Consider the following 18,509-nt stretch of genomic DNA (forward strand, 5'->3'; position numbering starts at 1 on the left):
GGACTATGCAAACTTCAAAAGTGGCTTGAAGAGATAGTTTTAACGCTTTCTAAACTCTGAAATCCTAAGAGCAGATTGAAACCTAAAGACACCGTTGACATTAAAAGCAAGTACGGAAGAGATGTTAGTTCTGCTGCTCGGTTTTCAAGGATTCTTGGAAAAAGTTTGTGGGGCTGCAGGAGAATGAGTCTGGTGTGGTATCTCCCCCTCCTCACCCCACAGTTTTTAACTTGCTCCTCTAGTGTTTCGGTTTTCTAAAGGAATGCTGTGCCGTCTTTCTCAACCGATTGTGTTTGTATTCTCTGGTATCTGGTTCCTAATGTAGAGAAGCCACAAATATAAAGAGGAAATCACTATAATGTCAAATGTCATTACGGTTTTGGGGAAAATAAAGGTGTTTTTGTTTTGGTACATCACATCCGATCTGTCTTGGCTGTTTCTTTTTCATTGTGCTCTTTACTGTTTGTGGAGGCCAGAAACCCTCTTGATACAACACTGTTGGTTGCTTAAGAATATAAGAGCCCTGCTGGTATCCTGGCTCAGTATCCTGTCTCCCCAACAGTGGCCAACCAGATAGCTCTAGGGAGCTCACAAGAAAAACAAGAAGAAAATAGAACTGTTATTCAGTAGCAGGCTGCACTGGAACATGGAGGTTCTATTTATCCATCATGCCTAACCACCGTTAATAGACTTCTTTCCCCCGTGAATTTGCCAAATTCCCCCCCCCCCCGTAAAGCTATTTAATTCCACCTGTCGGCATCATTTTATCATGTGATAGTGAATTCCATAAAGGACTTCCTTTTGTCTGTCCTGAATCTATGGCCCATCAAATTCATTTGGCAACCCTGACATCCTAGTATTATGGGAAAGGAAGAAAATACCCACTTTCTCTACATAAAACATGATTTTATAAGCCTCTTGCATCCCTGCTCCCCAGCAGAAAGAAAATAACCAATGACTAGGCTAAGAAGTCTATTTCATTTGCCTCACCTACCCTGAGGGTTTGGAGCAGGTAACCCCAAAATCAAAATGCTTTAAAGACCTTAGACTTAGGTTGGAGTTTCTGTGACTAGGGGGTGTTGGACTACAGCGCCCATTATCCCTGATCATTGGCCACACTTGTGGCAATTGGGAGTCCAACAATATCTGGAAGACCGTACTTTCCCACTCTGGCACCAAAATGCAACTAGGGGCTTGTAGCTAAAGATTTGACCATGAAGTAATAGAATATTTAGCATTTTTGTAGCGCTGTGTTTAAATTCCCTATAACTACACTCCCGGTAATCCCTGCAACAACTTTATAAGGTAGATCAGTATTGTCCATTACCGTTGAACCAATCGTTGTACGACAGGAGGTGGGATTTGCCCTGCAATTCTGCGTTGCCTCCATGGGTAAGAAAATTCTTACTAACTGTCCCCTCGCTAGGCCCTGTATGGGGTACATGTCCACTGGGGTTAGCGCTAATTGTGAGGGTTTCTGGTGAGTGTGTTTCCCTTACTGGATTTCTACTCTGCCTTTCTATTTGACCAGTTTGCAATACCACAACAGTAATTCGGAGAAACAATAGACCATGTAACGGGAATGGACTATATAGACAGATACAACACAGCTGCAAAAATAATTCACCAACAACTGGGCATCAAATACAACCTCATCAAACAATCTACACCATACTATACATACTCACCCGAAACAATCTTGGAAAATGCAGATCATAAAATATACTGGGACAGAACAATTCATACAGACAAGACAATACCTTGCAATCGACCAGACATAACAGTTATAGAAGAAAACAACAAACCCTACCTCATTGACATAGCAATACCTAATGACAAAAAATGTTATAGAAAAAGAGGAAAAGAAAGAAATATATACACCACTGGCTATCGAAGTTAAGGAACTATGGCAACAGGAAAAGATCACAGTTATTCTGTTAGTCACATCAGTTACCTGCATCACATTAAATAAAATCCCTGCAGAAAACCGTCAGAAACGACCTACCAAAATACATCCACACCAACATCCAGAAAGCAAATAGGAAATTTCTGAATCAGTAGAAGACAGCATGACTTGGCAAAGCTTGTTCCTTTGTGTGTGCGGTGAGGGGAATTAAGCCTCCACATGATTTAGCTTAAATATGAACAAATGCATTATAACTATTATACCTAGACCCACATTACTCACACGGACTAAGACTCAGGTTACAAAATTCACAAACTCCAGTCACTGCTATTTACTTTTCCTTGGCAAGGGCAGCAGCAAGGTGCTGCCCAACTGCACCTATACTAAAATCCTGGATTTCTCTACTATTTTGCAAGGACGGCTTTAAATTCTGCTCCTCTTTTCAGTGGGGAGGAGGGAAAAGCCTAAGAGTACCGGAAGCTGGAATCCTGCGTATCATTCTACACATTAAGAAATATTATCTCTATGATACAGAGGAGGGCATTCTCCATGGTTTGCCCACAGTCTGCGTCCATAGAGAGAACTACGTGGTCCATAAAAGTATAGAGGGAACCATGTCATTGCCTGGATAGATCCTTTCCTGGTTCACACTGAGAAAGCCATTTTTAATTCTTCCTTTCCCCATCCTCCACCCGCAAGGCAGAAATGACAGCTACCCATAGAAACCAGTAACAAACTCCAGGATTTCAAAGAAGCTGTGATGCCTCTGGACACCATCCAAGCAAGTGGTAGGGAACCGTCCCTGATCTTTCTAGCTCTGGCCTTTCTTCCTGTGAAATAACTTAGGGTGCAATTCCATGCATGTTTAGACAGAAAATTGTCCTACAGTTCCCAGCATGCCTGAGAAAAGATGGCTGATGGGAGAGAGGCTAAGAATTGTAGGACTCCCCCCCCCCCCCCGTCTAAACATGCATAGGATTGCATCCTGATGGAAATTCCAGTGCAAATGCAGTCCGCTAAGCCCATATATTGCAGGTTGGACAAGGAGGTTGTGGCTGGGACAACAGCAGCCCTGTTGCCACAATAAAATAAAAAATAGAAAATATATTTATTTATTTACAATATTTATATGTCACTCCACACCCAGAAGATTTCGGAGCAGGGAACGACGTAATAGAATAAAAGAATAAAAACAGAGTTCTGACAATAAAAGAGGCTCTGTAGAAATATTTATTTATTTATTGCATTTCTATACCGCCCAATAGCTGAAGCTCTCACGAAGGCTGTAATTCTGTGCATGTTAAGCGAGGGGGGGGGAAGTCCTACAAATAAGAAACATGGGGTTCAGTCTATTTCAAATAAGTCTATTTCAGAAAATAAGGGTTCAGTCTATTTCAGCCATCGCCAACCTGTTGTGCCCTCCAAATGTGTTGGATTGCAACTCCCAGCTGGCTGGGGATGATGGGATTTATAGTCCTGATGTGACTACGCAAGGGGGGAAATTGCACCACGTAACGAAAGCGCTGAAAAGAGGCAAGCTCTGGTGCTTCAGAAATCATATAAAAGTTGTTTTATTGGTTAATATCCAAACGTGTTCTGCTCAACGTCTCGGACTGATTGTCCTTCGTCAGGCGCTATACCAATTTTTAAAATATATAAGTTAAAATAGAAACAGGAACAACACTCGAAAATTAAATTGCATTCCTTTAACAAAGCTATGTTAAGTCTCAACTGTTCTTATATTCACATTTGCTGTCAACAAAAGTGCAATAAGAGATTCCAGAATAGTACGCAAAATATCCCTAGACGTTTTGCCTTGTCAATGCCACAGAATAGATATTAGAGTTTGTTATTGCCAATAACCAAATATTTCTAGCCTGCCCTTGGATATTACGTTTGGATATTAACCAATAAAACAACTTTTATATGATTTCTGAAGCACCAGAGCTTGCCACTTTTCAGCGCTTTCGGGATTTATAGTCCAACACATCTGGAGGGCACCAGCTTGGGGAAAGCTAGTCTATTTCATTGAGCAGGTATGTGGTGGTTTTAAAGTTTACCGGAAGTCTAGGCTCGTGTGCCTCTCTGCACTTTCTCCTTTGACTTATCTCTTTGGCTGTGTGACGTCTGACTGCGCTCTCTCTCGCTCTCTCTCTCTCGCTCTCTCTCTCTCTCTAGCTCTGTGAGCTCTGATTGGTCGGCCTGGCCGGAAGTAAGTCAGCCTTGGAAGCGGGTGGAGCAATCCCTGCAGAGAGAGGAAGTCAGTTCTGGCCAAATTGCAATGGTGAGTTTTCTCTGCTTGGCTTCAGGGTCAGATTTTGGGGGTAATTTCTGTTCCTCTCTCCTTTCTTGGCAATCAGCTAATTGGGCTTGGGAAGGGGGTGGAGTCATCCATTTGCAATTAATATCTTAGGGCTGCAATGCTCCTCCCACCCTCCTCCCAAATTTTGTGGGTTTAAAATAATCCCTGAACTGTCAAAAGTTTTGCAAGACTGTAATTCTGTGCATGTTTAGGGAGGGGGGGAAGTCCTACAACTCCCAGCATGCTGGGAGTTGTAGGAGTTTCCCCCCCTCGCTAAACTTGCACAGGATTGCATTTCAAGACTACAGTCCTGTGCACCAGCTTTCCACTAGATATATGAGGCGACAACCCCCATCCCTTGTGGCGAGCCGCCCAGCCAGGAATGATGGGAATTGTAGTCATGCAGCACATCTGGACTACTGGCATTGCGCTCAGAGGGCTGCAGGATTTGGGAGCCTCATCTAGCCAGATGGATCCATTTTCATTGAATCATAGAATAGTAGAGTTGGAAGGGGCCTCTAAGGCCGTCGCGTCCAACCCCCGGCTCAATGCAGGAATCCACCCCATTTTGGTCTGATCCACTTGGCGCTCTTCCTCCTTTGGGTTGGATCCGGCATCAGCCTTCCGCGAGAGGAAGGGGCTCCGTTCAGGCAAATGCTACTCCAGTTATGCTCCCCTTGGCTATCTCCAGTGACAACCTCATAATTGCATTTGTACATCCCTGTTTGGTAGAAGCAAAACTTCCTATTTAATTACTGCCATGTCCTGTTGGCTTAACCGTCCTGATTACCCAGGTGAGCTGGACGCTGTTAGGGACTTAAATCTGCAGGTGTGTGCCTCGTACCTCGATTGCCTTATCATGGGAATGACACAAAGATTTCTTCTTTCTCTTGTGTTTTAGGCCACTGCAACCGACCAGTTGGTTGGGTACGGCTTGGTAGCCTTCAGCCTCGTTCTCTTTGCATACTATACCACCTGGATTGTTATACTGGTACAGACTCCACGTGCTTATTTATTCATTCACCAGTCTTAAAATCTCTTCACTGGCTGCCAATTAGTTTCCGGGCAAAGTATAAAGTGTTGGTTATCACCTTTAAAGCCCTACATGGTTTGGGTCCAGGCTACCTGCGGGATCGCCTTCTCCCATACAATCCGCCCCGCACACTCAGGTCCTCTGAGAAGAATCTACGTCAGTCAGCAAAGACTAGATTAACAACTGTTACCCGGAGGACCTTCTCTTCTGCTGCTCCCAGACTGTGGAATGGCCTGCCGGAGGAGACTCGTCAACTTAACAGTCTACTAGCATTCAAGAAGTCTATAAAGACTGATCTCTTCCGGCAGGCCTATCCACGGGAATTTTAGGATGTTTTAAAAATGTTTTTAGGATGTTTTTTAGGATGTTTTTAACCATGTATATTATGTTTTAATTGAGTATTATGTATTTTATCGTTTATTGTTGTTCCCCGCCTCGATCAAAATGGAGAGGTGGGCAAGAAATATTATTATTATTATTATTATTATTATTATTATTATTATTGCATTTATAGCCCTCCTTTCCTATAAAGAGCTCAAGGCAGTGGCTATGATGCTCCCAATCCATTTATCCTCACTCTGACCCTGTGAGGGAGGTTAGGCTGAGAGAGAGGGAGAGAGAGAGAGAGCAATTGGTCCAGTGGCTGAGACATGGAGGCGTTGAACCGGGGTCTTCCCAGTTGGTCCTAGTTTGGCTCTCTTCACCGGCACTACGCCACACTGGGTGATGTGTTTGGAGTGTGCGGCTTTTGCCAATGAGAACCAGGGCATGGGGGCACAGAGCTTGTAGGGAGAATTTGGAGCACTCCCCACCCTGAAAGTTGCTTCCAAAGCTCGGGTCAGCGCCCCTTGCCTGAGAGTTTGACTGCATTGGGGCCATCACCAAGAAGGCTCTGCAACAGGTCTTGACAGAGCTGAAAAAGAAGGACCTCTTCACACAGCGCTTAGTCAAACTATGGAATTCACTATCACAAGGAGTAGTGATGGCCACCATTTTGGATGGCCTTTTTCTCCTGGAGGCTGCCTGTGCCTCCAGGAGAAAAAGAAGGGAAGTTTCTCTTCCAGTGAATTACTTGCAGGATGTAAATCTCCCCTGTAGGGAGACATGATAGAGCTGTACAAAATTATGCATGGTGTCGAGTCCGTGGGTAGGGAGACGTTTTTCTTCCTCTCTCATAATACTAGAACCCAAAGGGGTCATCCCATGAAGCTGACGGGTGGGAGATTCAGGACGGAGAAAAGGAAAGACTTCAAACAGCACATAGTTAAACTATGGAACTCACTACCACAAGATATAGTGATGGCCACCAATTTGAATGGCTTTAAAAGGGGGTTGGATAAATTCCTGGAGGAGAAGGCTATCAATAGCTACTAGCCCTGCTGGCTCTATGCTACCTCCAGTGTCAGAGGAGGAAGACTAGATACACCAGTTGCTGTGGAACATGGGTTGGAGGGTGCTGTTGCACTCATGTCCTGCTTGTGAGTCCCTGGTCAACAGCTGTTTGGTCCCTGTGTGAACAGAACGCTGGACTGAATGGACCTGTGGTCTGATCCAGCAGGGCTCTTCTTAGGTTCTTATGCTCTTTCCTGCTTTTCTGTTCTTCCAGCCCTTCATTGAGAGTGACCACGTGATTCACAAGTACTTCTTGCCACGGGAGTTCTCCGTGATCATCCCTGTTGTTGCAGGACTCCTGTTGCTGCTCTTTGTAGGTGAGTCACAGCCGCGTCTGCCTTCGGGCGGCGTAGAAACTGGAAGCTTGGAAGAAGGGCTCCAACCGGGGGCGTTTCGTCTGGTCCCACAACGATGCTCATATATATAAATGTATAAAAATTCTAATAATAATAATAATTTGTTACCCGCCTGTCCCTCTGGATAGAGGCAGGGTAGAACACAAATGCAAACACGATAAAATACATATTCCGTATTTCTTCGATTCTAAGACACACTTTTCCCCCCATATAAACATCTCTAAAAATGGGGTGCATCTTAGAATCGTGGGTGCGATTATTATTTCTTAGAATCAAAGCTTTTTTTCTGTTGGTGGTACTGAAATTAGTGTGCGTCTTACAATCGATGGCGTCTTAGAATCGAAATACGGTAATTGATTAAACATATATGCCCTCCCGTATGTACCTGCCCGGACCCTAAGGTCATCCTCAGGGGCCCTTCTCTGTGAGCCCCTGCCAAAGGAAATGAGACAGGGGGCTACCAGGAGGAGGGCCTTCTCTGCTGTGGCACCCCGGCTGTGGAATGAGCTCCCTAAGGAGGTTCGCTTGGCACCTACATTATATGCTTTTAGACGCCAGGTGAAGACCTTTTTATTCTCCCAGCATTTTAACAATCTATAAATAAATTTCAAATTTGTAATTTTGCATTGCTGCTGTTTTTATCTGGTTGAGCTTTTATATTGTATTTTATATTATGGTTTTATACTGTTGTGACCCGCCCAGAGAGCTCCGGCTATTGGGCAGTATAGAAATGTAATAAATAAATAAATATAAAACTAATACAGCATATTATTAAAATGCATCTTAAAATTCAACTGGGCAGGCCTGCCGGAAGAGATCAGTCTTTATGGGTTTCTTAAATTCCGGAAGACTGTTAAGTTGACGATATAACTGATGCAATTTTATTTATTATTAACGTTTATATGCCACCCTGAAAATCCGTCAAGGCGGAGCAGTCAGAAACAAGAACGTTAGAAACAGTAAAAGATTAAAGCCAGGGCACGCAGCCTGCGGCCCTCGGCCACTCCCTGTGCAGTCCCCAGAGTGGGCAGGACGCTCCCCACTTTCCCCGTGACCCAGCTGATGAGGTGGGCTGCAGGGGAAAGGCTGAGATTCCCTGGATTCTGAGACCGCTGTTTTCCTGCTTCTAGCAGGGGTGGAGGAGCAACTATCTCAGTGACAATTGCTGCTCCATACAGCACCTTCCCTGCCCCCCAGCAACGGTCCGTGGGTAGGGAGGAAAGTTTAGACACCCCCGCCCCATCCCTGCCTGCTGAGATGGATGGGTGGGAGTGGAATTATTTATTATTTATTTATTTTAAACATTTGTATCCCGCCCTATATCAGTAGGATCTCAGGGCGGTGTACAGATAAAATCATACGATATAAAGCAATAAATATACACAGCTAAAAACAAATTAAACCCTGAATCAAGTTAAAACCAGTATAAAATTTTAAAGCAGTAAAAACAATTAAAACAGTTAAAACCATGTGCAAGCCAGGTGAATTTAACCATTAAAGGCTTTGTTAAAAACCCGTGTCTTTACTTGGTGCTGGATTAAAGTCAGCGTTGGTGCCAGTCGGGCCTCCAAGGGGAGGGCATTCCACAGTCGGGGTGCCACCACAGAGGAGGCCCTCTCCCATGTCCCACCATCGTGTATGTGTTGCGGTGATGGGATGTGGAGGAGGGCTCCTCCAACAGATCTCAAATCTCGGGCAGGCAGATATAAGGAGAGGCGCTCCTTATATATGAGTTGTCTTTACGTGTGTGTGCGCCCACCACCCCCGTTAACACATTAGAACAGCACCATAATTTAACAGGCTGCATTTAAAAGATCACAACCTTTCTAGAAGCCAAGAGATTGGGGGTGAATTCTCAAGAGAGTGCATCATTTCACAGTTCGGGTGCGACACAGGAGAAAGACCTTTCTGGCATTGGTTAAGTGTTGCATTATGGTTCTTTGTTGTTGGAAGCTGCTCCAAGTGGTGCAGGGGCGTTTGAAAAGCAGGATGGAAATCTCTGTATGAGTTGGACTTTCCTATGGCTGTTCACTCATTCGTTTGCTTTCATTCTTTCATATGAGAGCAGGCAAAGGAGGCCTACGTTGAAGCCTAGGAGGAGAAAAATAAAGTTCTTTCCCCAATCCATGAAAAATCCAACTATGAGTTGAGCTGCGCCCTTTCCCAGAGTCAGAAGACTTAAAGACGGCCGTGCACGTGCTGGTAACTTCGAGGCTCAACTTCTGCAATGCGCTCTACATAGGGCTACCTTTGTGCCTAGTTCGGAAACTTCAACTAGTTCAAAATATGGCAGCCAGGCTGGGCACCGGTACACCTAGGGGGGACAGCATTACACCAGTTTTAAAATCTCTTCACTGGCTACCAATTAGTTTTTGGGTGAAGTATAAAGTGTTGGTTATCACCTTTAAAGCCCTAAATGGTTTGGGTCCAGGCTACCTACGGGATCGCCTTCTCCCGTGCAATCCACCACACACACTCAGGTCCTCTGGGAAGAATCTACTTCAGTCTGCCAAAATTAGGCTGACAGGTATTACCCAGAGGACCTTCTCTTCTGCTGCTCCCAGTCTGTGGAATGGCCTGCCGGAAGAGACTCGTCAACTTAAAAGTCTTTTAGCATTCAAGAAAGCTATCAAGACTGATCTCTTCTGGCAGGCCTGTCCAGGGGAATTTTAGGATGTTTTTAGGATGTTTTAATAATGTGTGCTATGTTTTTAATCAATTTTATGTACTTATACTTATTGTACTTCCCCGCCTCGATCCAAACGGAGAGGTGGATAAGAAATAAATTTATTATTATTATGATGATGAGGGGCACTGCTTTCTCGCAACTCCCGATAGTTCTCTTGTCCCCCAAAAGTTGCTTTTCTCCATTATCCAGCCCATGATATTTTGCCGCCTGAGGCGGAGCAGCAAACAGTGCTAACCGCCACCAATCAGGATGCCCGACACCCAAAGACCTCCACGGCATTTTTGGCACAGGAGGTGAGAAATCCCACAAACTCCTCTCCGCATTCCTGGCAGTAAATATATGTGTATATATACAGCAATCATTTGCTACCGTTTTAGGACGCTTCAAATCTGACGACTGAGGCAGCTGCCTCACTCCGTTTCACGGTAGGGCCGGCCCTGGCATTGCACTGAATTAAGTTTCTCTTCTCTGTGTTGGTAGGAGCTTTTATCGCCATCGTCTCGTGGAAGAACCGGAAGTCTGCCAAGAAGGCGGCTTGAAGGCGGCGAGGTGGAAGGAGAGTCAGGGAAAATCTGCTGGGCTGTTGGCTCTAACGGTGTGTTTTTTGGACGACAATTCAACCCCCAGGAACTTGCAGGTCCCAGCAGGTGACGGAAAGTGCAGCTGAACATGAGCGTTGCCTTTGTCGGCCTGCGCCAGCGTGGACGTCGCTTCTGGTGCACGGACCAAATGGATTCCAAGCGGGTTTCTCCTGGAAACAACCCAAATGTTGCTCTTCTGCACCACCTGCTGGAATACGTGGACCAAGCGGGTTTTGCACTCTGCCTCCCCAGGTCCTTGTGGATGTTTTCCCCAGTGTCGTACCTAGACCCTAAATCTAGTTCCTCTACTTTAGTCTTCCCCAATATAGCACCCTCCAGATGTGTTGGACTGCCATTGGCCATGCTGGCTGAGAATTATGGGAGTGGGTAGTCCAACGCATCTGGTGGGCGCTATATTGGGGAAGTCTGCTGTAATTGAACCTCAACCTCTTTTTAGGGGCTCCAGTTTTCCTCTGACCCTGCCGCTCCTCCCTCTCTCAGTCCCTCTGCCCCATTCTCCGTTTAGCTTTTGGGCCTGTGTTTTCCTCTTGGTATCATCCCTATTCAGGCATTCTAAGTTCTCAGTTCCGTAATCCAGCGTTCCTCTTGACATCAGCCCTATTTAGGTGTTCTAAATTCCCAGTTTCCTATTCTGGTGTCCCTCTTGATATCAGCCCTATTCAGGTGTTCTAAATTCCCAGTTTCCTATTCTGCCGTTCCTCTTGATATCAACCCTATTCAGGTGTTCTAAATTCCCAGTTTCCTATTCTGGCGTTCCTCTTAATATCAACCCTATTCAGGTGTTCTAAATTCCCAGTTTCCTGTTCTGCCGTTCCTCTTAATATCAACCCTATTCAGGTGTTCTAAATTCCCAGTTTCCTATTCTGGCGTTCCTCTTAATATCAACCCTATTCAGGTGTTCTAAATTCCCAGTTTCCTGTTCTGCCGTTCCTCTTAATATCAACCCTATTCAGGTGTTCTAAATTCCCAGTTTCCTATTCTGGCGTTCCTCTTAATATCAACCCTATTCAGGTGTTCTAAATTCTCAGTTTCCTATTCTGGCGTTCCTCTAGATATCAGCCCTATTCAGGTGTTCTAAATTCCCAGTTTCCTATTCTGGCGTTCCTCTCAATATCAACCCTATTCAGGTGTTCTAAATTCCCAGTTTCCTATTCTGGCGTTCCTCTTAATATCAACCCTATTCAGGTGTTCTAAATTCTCAGTTTCCTATTCTGGCGTTCCTCTAGATATCAGCCCTATTCAGGTGTTCTAAATTCCCAGTTTCCTATTCTGGCGTTCCTCTCAATATCAACCCTATTCAGGTGTTCTAAATTCTCAGTTTCCTATTCTGGCGTTCCTCTAGATATCAGCCCTATTCAGGTGTTCTAAATTCCCAGTTTCCTATTCTGGCGTTCCTCTCAATATCAACCCTATTCAGGTGTTCTAAATTCTCAAGTTTCCTATTCTGGCGTTCCTCTAGATATCAGCCCTATTCAGGTGTTCTAAATTCCCAGTTTCCTATTCCGGCATTCCTCTTGATTTCAACCCTATTCAGATGTTCTAAATCCCCGACGTGATGGGGATGAGCATGCCAGCTTCTCACCCTCTGTGACTTGGCGGTTGACTATCTGCAATGAGAGTCCTGCTCTTCCTGTGTCGACGCCCTGGACAATTTAGAAACCAAATTTACAAGCCCAGCTACAAACACATTCAGAACCCCCAACCTGGTGGAGGATGGAGGACAGGGACGGAAAGGCTGGAGTTCTCATCCTTGCTCACCCTCAGGAGGGAAAGGAACACCTGAATCGGGCTACGTTCCTTCGCACTTTCTAATACCTGTAAATGACACCGGAGCAAACCAACATTGGTAGGATTACATACAGGCAACACTTGATAAGATCAGTTTTCTGTGTCCTTAGACAACAGTGGCAAACCAGCTGTTGTTTTTATTGGGGCCACTACTGGTACACCAAGTGTAAGCAGGCTGGTGTCCTCTAGATGTTTTGGACCGGCTCCCATAAGCCCCAGCCAGGAACCCTGGGTGTTGTCATCCAAAACATCTGGAGTGTACCAGGTGGCTTTCACCCATCCAGATCCCCTTTGGTGGGGGGAGACGGGAGGGTCAGTTGAAAGTGATCCAGGCACTTTGAGTTCTCTGGGAGAAAACGCTCCCTTCTCTCTCTGGATTCCCCAATCGGTGCTTTGGGATGGGTGCCGGCTTCTGAAAGAGCCCCCTCCCTTTGAACAGCCGTCTGATCTGCGCTGCCATTGAGGTCGCGGTGCCACACCCCAAAAGCCTCCCCAGCCGATTCCTGCAGACGAAGTTTCTGCAGTTAAGAACAGAAACTGCCAAGGGATGTCAGGCTGTGGGGGAGGGGGTTTTTTGGAGGTGGGGAGGGCAATGAGCAAGATGGAGCCAGGCCCACGTCCTTGCCACGGTCCCCCTTATCCAACTGCTTGCCCTTTCTTTAAAACGACCCAAGGTGTAGAGAGCAGGATGCTGACCTTGGTGGTGCTTGCACGCTTGGAGAAAGCAGGCAAACCGGCGTAGGAAGAAAGGGAGGAGGGGCAGCAGGCTGCTGAAGAGACTTGTGGGCTGCCTTCTCGGTAGTGGCCCCGGGTAGATGCTCAATGATAGCTAGCCAGTTGGCAACCTTCTCTAAGCCCCCGACACTTTTGTATCTTCCTTCCCCCGGAGTAACTTCCTCCGTCCTGCCCTCCCACCCCTTGCCTGGAAAAATTACAGGAGCGGGTGTGCTCCCCCCCCCCCCCGGGGTCCTGTCATTTGCAGCCATCTTTTGGACCACACTGTTTTAAAGCAGGCCAGGCGGCTGAAATCGGCACACTTTCCTCTGCCGAGCGAATCTCCAGCGCTTCCATTCAAGCAGCATACCGGCACCCCCTGCTGGTGCCCCTGGGATATCGCCGCCGCTTCGTAATTGTAGCATCCTTTAGGTGGGGGAGGTTTCTGCAGCTCAGCTTGTATGTCTGTTAAATGGGGGTATAAACGTTAGCCCGGACAAGTCGGTTCTGCTTTAATAACCCAGGGGTGGCCAAAATTTTGTATACACACACACAACAGAATGCTTTACGCTATCTCCTGGTGTTCGTCTTGCATTCAGAAGACGGAGCAAAGTGAATTCATATTTCTGTGCTTGGTTTTATTACGGAAGGTAGATTTCCTGCCCAAAATGTGTTAAACTCATCACAATAAAGCAGTTTTCTTATCACCCCTGAAGGGTTTGTCCAATACCCACCCACCCTGGACAGTTTATGTATGTATAAAATCATAGAATAGCAGGGTTGGAAGGGGCCTATAAGGCCATCAAGCCCAACCCCCTGCTCATTGCAGGAATCTACCTTAAAGCATCCCTGACAGATGCTTGTCCAGCTGCCTCTTGAAGGCCTCTAGTGTGGGAGAGCCCACAACCTCCCTAGGTAACTGGTTCCATTGTCATACTGCTCTAGCAGTCAGGAAGCTTTTCCTGATGTCCAGCCGGAATCTGGCTTCCTGTCACTTGAGCCCGTTATTCCATGTCCTGCAGTCTGGGATGATCGAGAAGAGATCCTGGCCCTCCTCTGTGTGACAACCTTTTAAGTATTTGAAGAGTGCTATCATGTGTCCATCTGTCAGGGATGCTTTAGGGTGGATTCCTGCATTGAGCAGGGGGTTGGACTCGATGGCCTTGTAGGCCCCTTCCAACTCTGCTATTCTATGATTCTATGTCTCCCATTGGTATGCAACCGATGCTGATAGATCTGGTAATAAAACACGGGCTGGATTCTCCGTGGATAAGTTTTTCAGGATCTGCCTCTTTGTCATTGCTTTAGTTCGACTTCTTGTATGTTAAAAGAGCACCCAACGAACATCTGTCTGTCTTGTTTGGGACATGGCTTATGGGAGGCTCAGTTCTTCCTTGGAGATAATCCAGGCCTCAGCCTGGAAGTCCAGTTTTCGTTTAACGAAGTTTGCATCTGTTCCTTTTGATTTTGGAAAAAAACAGGAGAAAAGTGTGCAGGCAGAAGAATCTCTGGCTCGCTAAAAAAAAAAAAAGGCAATTTCCTTTTACTGAAATGTCTGGCCAATGATTGCGAAGGAAGTACACACACACACACACACACGGGAATCAAAGCTGCAAAACACTACTGGAAAAATAGGACATTTTGACGAAATAAAAAAATTGCTTAACATGTTTTGACGAAGATCATCAGGGGCACTAAAATGCAGCGAGTTCTCATGTTTCTCCCAAGTTTGAATGGATTTGGGTGAGTTTACTGAGAAGGGTTTGAATCTCCCCACAACAAAGGTGAGTCCGTTCTCCCCCCCCCCCCCCCGCCAAATGAAAAACTGTCATGGTTGGAGCAAGAGCAGAGAAGGACCCACAGCACAGCGGTTGAAGCGCCCGCTTTCCGTGCAGAAGGTCAGAATCGTAGAGTTGGAAGGGGCCTCTAAGGCCATCAAGTCCAACCCCCTGTTCAATGCAGGAATCTACCAGGTCCTGCGTTCAGTCTCTGGCATCTCCATTCAAAAAGGCGCGGACAGTTTGCGCGCCCTCCATATGTTGCTGGACTCCAGTTCCCATTAGCTCCAATGGTTGGGGATAATGGGGACTGTAGTCCAACAACTGAGTGCTGGTATGGGGTAGTGGTTAGAGCATGGGACTGGGGAGACCCCAGCCAGCCGTGAAGCTCACTGGGCGGGGTGACTTTGGGCCAGTTGCTGCCTCTCAGCCGTAGCCTACCAACCTCACAGGGTTGTTGTGAGGCTGAGAGGAGGAAGATCACGGATGCCTTCTTGGAGGAAAGTCGGGATACACATATTTTTAAAAAATATGATGATGATGATGATGATGATGATGAAGAGGATTTGATGGGCCATGGGTTCTCCTACCCTTGTCAATCAATAAAAACTTACGTGATTGAGTAAGATTTATTTAACTGAGTGCCAAGCAGTGGTTGTGGCTTGCTGGGCAAGTCCATGCTTTGCATCTCCATCTGAAAGGATGAAGTTACAGATGATGGACATAAGGTAGCTTTGTACCATCTTCCTTCAGCATGGCTTCATTCACCTGATTTTGACAGCACCACTGGCATTTTATCCATGTGGATGAACCCCCCCCCCTTTCTCTCTCTGTCTCTCTCAGAATTCCCTTTGCAGGGCTGTGGAAATCAATGAGTTAAGCTGAGCGAGGCGTGCAGGGAAAATGCTGAGTCTTATTTTGAAACTTTTCCAGCTTTGCGGACCTTTTCCCCCCACCCCTGGTCTCTGCATCCAGTTGGCAGGGCCATATCCAGCGGATGGGGACGGGCTTTTATCCATTTCTGCCTCTCCCTCATGCTCTGTCACCTGCATTGCTGTCAATAGGCTGATGTCGCAAACTGATTTAGGCATCAGTTTCTCTGCAGTACACCGGGCAGAAAGGGTACAAGGAGCATTCCTGAAGCCTAAAGGAAAAGGCCTCTGCGGTCCTGCAGTCCCTGGATGACGGAGATGCTGAGAGTTTTGGACTATGAAAGCTGACGTTCTCCCAAGCCTCCGCCTCCAGCTGATCTGGAAATAAGGTAATTACTCTTAGTATACTGGAGAGGGTGACCATATGAAAAGGAGGACAGGGCTCCTGTATCTTTAACAGTTGGATCAAAAAGGGAATTTCAGCAGGTGTTTGTATATATGGGGAACCTGGTGAAATTCCCTCTTCATCATAACCGTTAAAGCTGCAGGAACCCTGCCCTCTTTTAAATCTGCTCATTCTAGTATAGCTCCTGCATTTTAACGGTTGTGATGAAGAGGGAATTTCACCAGATTCTCCGTATATACAAATGACACCTGCTGAAATTCCCTTTTCTATGCAACTGTTAAAGATACAGGAGCCCGGTCCTCTTTTTCATAGGGTCACCCTAATACTGGAGAGGTGATGGAATGACACACATACCCAGTAATCTGGTGGGATGGAAGGCGTATAAACTGGGTGGTTGGGTTGGGATCTCAAAAAGCCAGTATGTAGTTAGAGGAGGGGTCTCTCCTTGCCTCCCACCCTGACTCCTTTTCCATGGCTTCACTAAGAAAGAGCTCTAAAACTCTGGGCAGGAACCAGGAAAGATGGTCATTGACAGAACTGGTTAATTTCCCAGCGGATTGTTTGCCAAAATTGAGCTCTCTCGCATATCTGCAAGATGATCCTTGGGCAAGGTCTGTTATGCCATCCTAGGTACGTTGACGTCTCACTGTGTTCAAAGGGTGCTTACTCTAACGTAGGTGCATATGGCGTATTGGAGCCTTGAGGCGTTTCCCAGCTCTGCAGACCAAAAAGTGTAGTTGAGTGTTTTGTCCTTTAAGAAAGTACGGCAAATAATTCAGTCTGAGCGCCTAAATTTCCTTTTAACTTTTTTTTTTTTTTTTTTTAAAAAGAACCCCCTCCCCCATTTTAAAAAGAATGATCTCTTTCCTTGGGAGACCACTGTGTAGAAAGGAGTTGTCAAAATGTCTGTTGCCACAGTACAGTCTGAACCTTTACCTAATATAAATTATCTGCCTGGCTTTCATTCCAATTTATTGTACAAGCTGCTACCTGTCTGAAATTCTTGAGATGGATCAAGCTTTCAAGCAAGAGATCCAATACATATAATAAAGAAATCAAAAACATATCTTGACATGTTTTATGATTTAGCCATGGAAGACATTTTCTCTGTTGCTCCGGACAGCAAGAAAAGAATGCAAGGGTGATATTTGGAGGAAAAGCGGAATGCAAAGGTGAGAAATACTCTGGGCAGAATATGGATTGTACAAATACAGGGGAAGAGAGAGAGAAACTTTAGAAATTAGCATTTCCTAAGAGAGGGAAATTAGGAAAAAGAGTACACAAGCTTAAAACAAGTCACTAGTGAGTTTAAGAGTGTGGTAAACTCCTAGGAAAGTGGGGCTGACGAGTATTTTAAGACTCTAGAGGGAAGGAACTGGCATTGATAGATGGAAATCACAAGGAAGCTGATTTTTGATAAACATTAGAGGGATTTCGTCACAGTAAGACTGTGACAAACGGCCTCCAGCTCTTTCTTTCACTGGAGGTTTTTTAAGCAGAGGCAGCCCAGCCATCGCCCTGGGCTCACGTTGCATCCTGCAGTGCAGTTCCTGCTTTGAGCAGGGGGTTGGACTAGATGACCTCTGGTGTTCTCCACTGTCCTCTCCAGGTCTAAAGTTCTAGGAACACTTTAAGGAAATATCCACCTACATTTCAAGACGTGATGCTGGAGCAGAGCTGGGCTGGCGACTACAAATAGTAGCCAGCCTGCCTGGGATCAAAGCTTCTGGCTTCTTTCAGTGCAGGCTTTGGCCCAGGGAATTCTCTTGTCTTTTGGAGGCCTGTTCCCAAGTTAGAGCTTCAAAGCCTGCTTCACAGTTCTATAATATTCTGGAAACAAGAGTTATAATTAAAACAACAAACACCCTGATTTTAAGTATGTGTCTCCCTCTGTATGGATTTGAGGAGCCACAAGATAATAATTAGGTATGAAAGGTTCATCTTTTTAAAATAACTAGGTAGGCTGGGCGTGTTCTGAATCTCAGTCTTGCAGCTCTTACTCAAAAGGGCTTCCAAAGCCCTGGAAACATTTCCCTCCCCCCATGTGCCTCCCCTCCTCCCAGGGCCGGATTTAGGAACAAGCCAAGAAAGCCATGGCTTTGGACCACATCATGAGGGGCTTCAAAATACGTTGGCGATAACTAAGATGCATTATAATGACCGCTTTTGGTTTAATTATGTTGGGGAGACCGGTGTGACTGATAGCAGAGTTGCCATATATAGAGAAAGCGTGGCAACGCAGCATTTAGTATTGTAGGCGATAAACGCAGGCTAGAGACACTTTAAAAGAAGTTCAAATCAACTTACTTTGTTAGTGCTTTTATACCCATCTTCAGAGAAGGCTATCTGTTTAACTGCAATCACCCCCTAATATTCCATGGTACTCTTTCATTACCCTTTTATTATTGTGTAATATACTTTCCCCTCTTTATTCTTATGGTATGAGGCTTTGAATCCTGCCCTGGTTTAGGGGCCCAGTTTGTCTTAATCCAGCACTGCCTCTTCTCAACTCCAGTCTGTGTACAAGAGCTCAAAAACCTTGAAACTCCTTAAAGTAAAAGGTCTAATTAATCCATATTGGCTGGGCTCAGGCAACGTGATAACCCACAGGGGTTGAATCTGGGTTGAGTGTGGGTTGTTGTTGAAATGAGGGTTATCGTGTTGGCTGAAC

The 18,509-nt window shown here is 45.7% G+C and overlaps 1 protein-coding gene across 1 annotated transcript; it reads left to right on the top strand.

Moving 5' to 3' along the window:
- The first annotated feature begins 4,134 nt into the window (after positions 1–4,134).
- Positions 4,135–14,064, top strand: DPM2 (dolichyl-phosphate mannosyltransferase subunit 2, regulatory). The gene is made up of 4 exons (XM_063144751.1): positions 4,135–4,190; positions 5,110–5,199; positions 6,848–6,950; positions 10,159–14,064. Exons 1-4 carry the CDS (start codon positions 4,188–4,190, stop codon positions 10,215–10,217), a joined length of 255 nt encoding a protein of 84 aa, XP_063000821.1. The 5' UTR covers positions 4,135–4,187; the 3' UTR covers positions 10,218–14,064.
- The last annotated feature ends 4,445 nt before the right edge of the window (positions 14,065–18,509 follow it).

This window comes from Elgaria multicarinata, chromosome 19 (assembly GCF_023053635.1).
Source record: "Elgaria multicarinata webbii isolate HBS135686 ecotype San Diego chromosome 19, rElgMul1.1.pri, whole genome shotgun sequence".
Taxonomy (NCBI): domain Eukaryota; kingdom Metazoa; phylum Chordata; class Lepidosauria; order Squamata; family Anguidae; genus Elgaria; species Elgaria multicarinata.